At 53.9% G+C, this 2,010-nt stretch overlaps 1 protein-coding gene across 1 annotated transcript; it reads right to left on the bottom strand.

The window, feature by feature from the left end:
* Nucleotides 1–791: 791 nt before the first annotated feature.
* Nucleotides 792–1,664, bottom strand: LOC306923388 (7-methylguanosine phosphate-specific 5'-nucleotidase-like; the record flags this gene model as incomplete). The annotated part of the gene is made up of 1 exon (XM_079501448.1): nt 792–1,664. The coding sequence occupies one exon, from the start codon at nt 1,662–1,664 to the stop codon at nt 792–794; it is 873 nt and encodes a 290-aa protein (XP_079357574.1).
* Between the last annotated feature and the right edge of the window lie 346 nt (nt 1,665–2,010).

Raw genomic sequence — 2,010 nt, 5'->3', positions numbered from 1 at the left:
CAGCCAATCAGATGAGCACAGTCCGTGCTCATACAAACACACAAAGCTGTGTATAGGAGCGGTGCTAGCTGTATGCGGTTACGGTTCATGCCACATATAATTAAGGGCCCCATTTTGCGTATCTTAAGTACCAGGTCTTATGACTCATACCTTAAGACATGGATGCGTGGCCGGTACCAGGTCTTATGACTTACCTTAAGACATGGATGCGTGGCCGGTACCAGGTCTCATGACTTACCTTAAGACATGGATGCGTGGCCGGTGCGGTTTGGCTGTTTTGAGTGGCCAAACAGCATTGGCCACACCTCCAAGTCTCGAGTTAAGTCATTAGATCTGACAAAACATAGATGCTCCCCGCCTCTCTCCCCGTTTCATGTCTCTCTCTTAACCGTATACTAACAATAAAGGCAGAAAAGCTCCCACAAAAAAAATATATATAATAATATTTTCTGATGGGGGTCTACTGCTGGCCCTTTCTGAGCAGGGCACTTCCTTACTGCATGACCAATTCTGTTTCTGGCATCCCACCCCATCTCGGGATATTCCTGCATAGGTAGAAATGGGAAGAGCCCTCTAAGGGCAGTGCAGAAAACCCCCTTTCACAGTATCGTATCAAAAAAGTAAAGGTATTTCCTGAGAGCTACAGGTGATTGAACTTTTGAGTGAGATGAGCCACACCATAAAGTTCACTTATTGTTCAATACGGATGGGCCAGTGAGGTGAGCCACACCACAAAGTTCACTTATTGTTCAATACTGGTGGGCCAGTGAGGTGAGCCATACCCCTAAAGTTCACTTATCACCCGCGAGGTAGCACAGAATGGAATTGGCCACGTCTAAGGTCTCGTCCTTCACCAGGACGATGTCGTAGGAGTTCAGGTAAGACTGCCTCCTCTCCTCCACCTTGTCGTTGAGGAAGCCCACCTTCAGGATGTTCTGCATGTCCTGGACGCCGTCGGCCATGCTCAGGTCCCCCAGGGAGTCTCCCAGCAGCAGCACGTTGGGCCGCGCGCGCAGCTCCCGGAAGCGGCCGGCGCCGAGCAGCAGGCTGGCGTCCCGCTTGTTGTAGGTGTGTATCAGCTGGCCCTTGAAGGCCCTCAGCTCGCCCGCCTCGTCGAAGTCCATGTAGTTGGAGAGGACGCCGACGTTGGCGTGGAAGACCCCCGCCTGGCGGATCACCTCCTCCAGCACGTCGCCGATGCCGGCCGAGAAGATGAGGAGGGGGATGCCGTGCTCGCGCAGGCGCTCGAAGAACGTCCGGTAGCCGTCGCGCAGCATGACGCCGGACTCGCGAACCCGCGCGGCCAGCAGGCACTTCTTGATCTTCTGCTGCACCAGCAGCTCGTGGGCCTGGGTCCACCACTCCACCATGAGGGGCAGCTTCTCCTCGACGGAGCGCGACGAGTCGATCTCTATGGGGTAGTACGTGTCGCACAGCTCCCTCAGCGTGTCCCGGCACTCGTCGGCGATGAGCGCGCTGCTGTGCAGGATGCTGTGACAGGTGGGGCAGCGCTTCCCGTCTTGCGCGAACCTCGTGAGCGTCATGTCGAAGTCCGAGATGACCTGCAGGGCGCCGGGCCCGGCGTTCCGCATGGCCTCGAGGATGTCCTCCACCCTCTGACGGTCCCTCATGCACACGGAGGCGTTCGATAACTCCGCTATCATTTTCAGAGAGAAGTGGTTTCTTTCCGTCGTAATGTCATTTGATTGCAGTGTGTCGAATCCGTTACGACGCTGCATATGTGCAGGTGATGACATTCGCTAAAATAACCATATATGGATGGCACTACGATCCCTGTAGGACTATATTCACGATAAATTACTTGCGCAAGCAGAGCGCGCAAGTATTGTTTTCGTGCTGGTACGAATGCACTGGAGTGTATGCTTGGTAGGTATTGATGGTGACGTAATTAAGATATGTATCAAATGGTGGTCCGTGGCTCAAATGGGTCTGAGAAGCTAAATGTCATCAAATGGTGGTCCGTGGCTCAAATGGGTCTGAGAGGCTAAA

Source organism: Electrona antarctica (genome assembly GCF_951216825.1).
Source record: "Electrona antarctica genome assembly, chromosome: 5".
Taxonomy (NCBI): Eukaryota; Metazoa; Chordata; class Actinopteri; order Myctophiformes; family Myctophidae; genus Electrona; species Electrona antarctica.
This window is presented reverse-complemented; position numbering and strand designations above follow the sequence as displayed.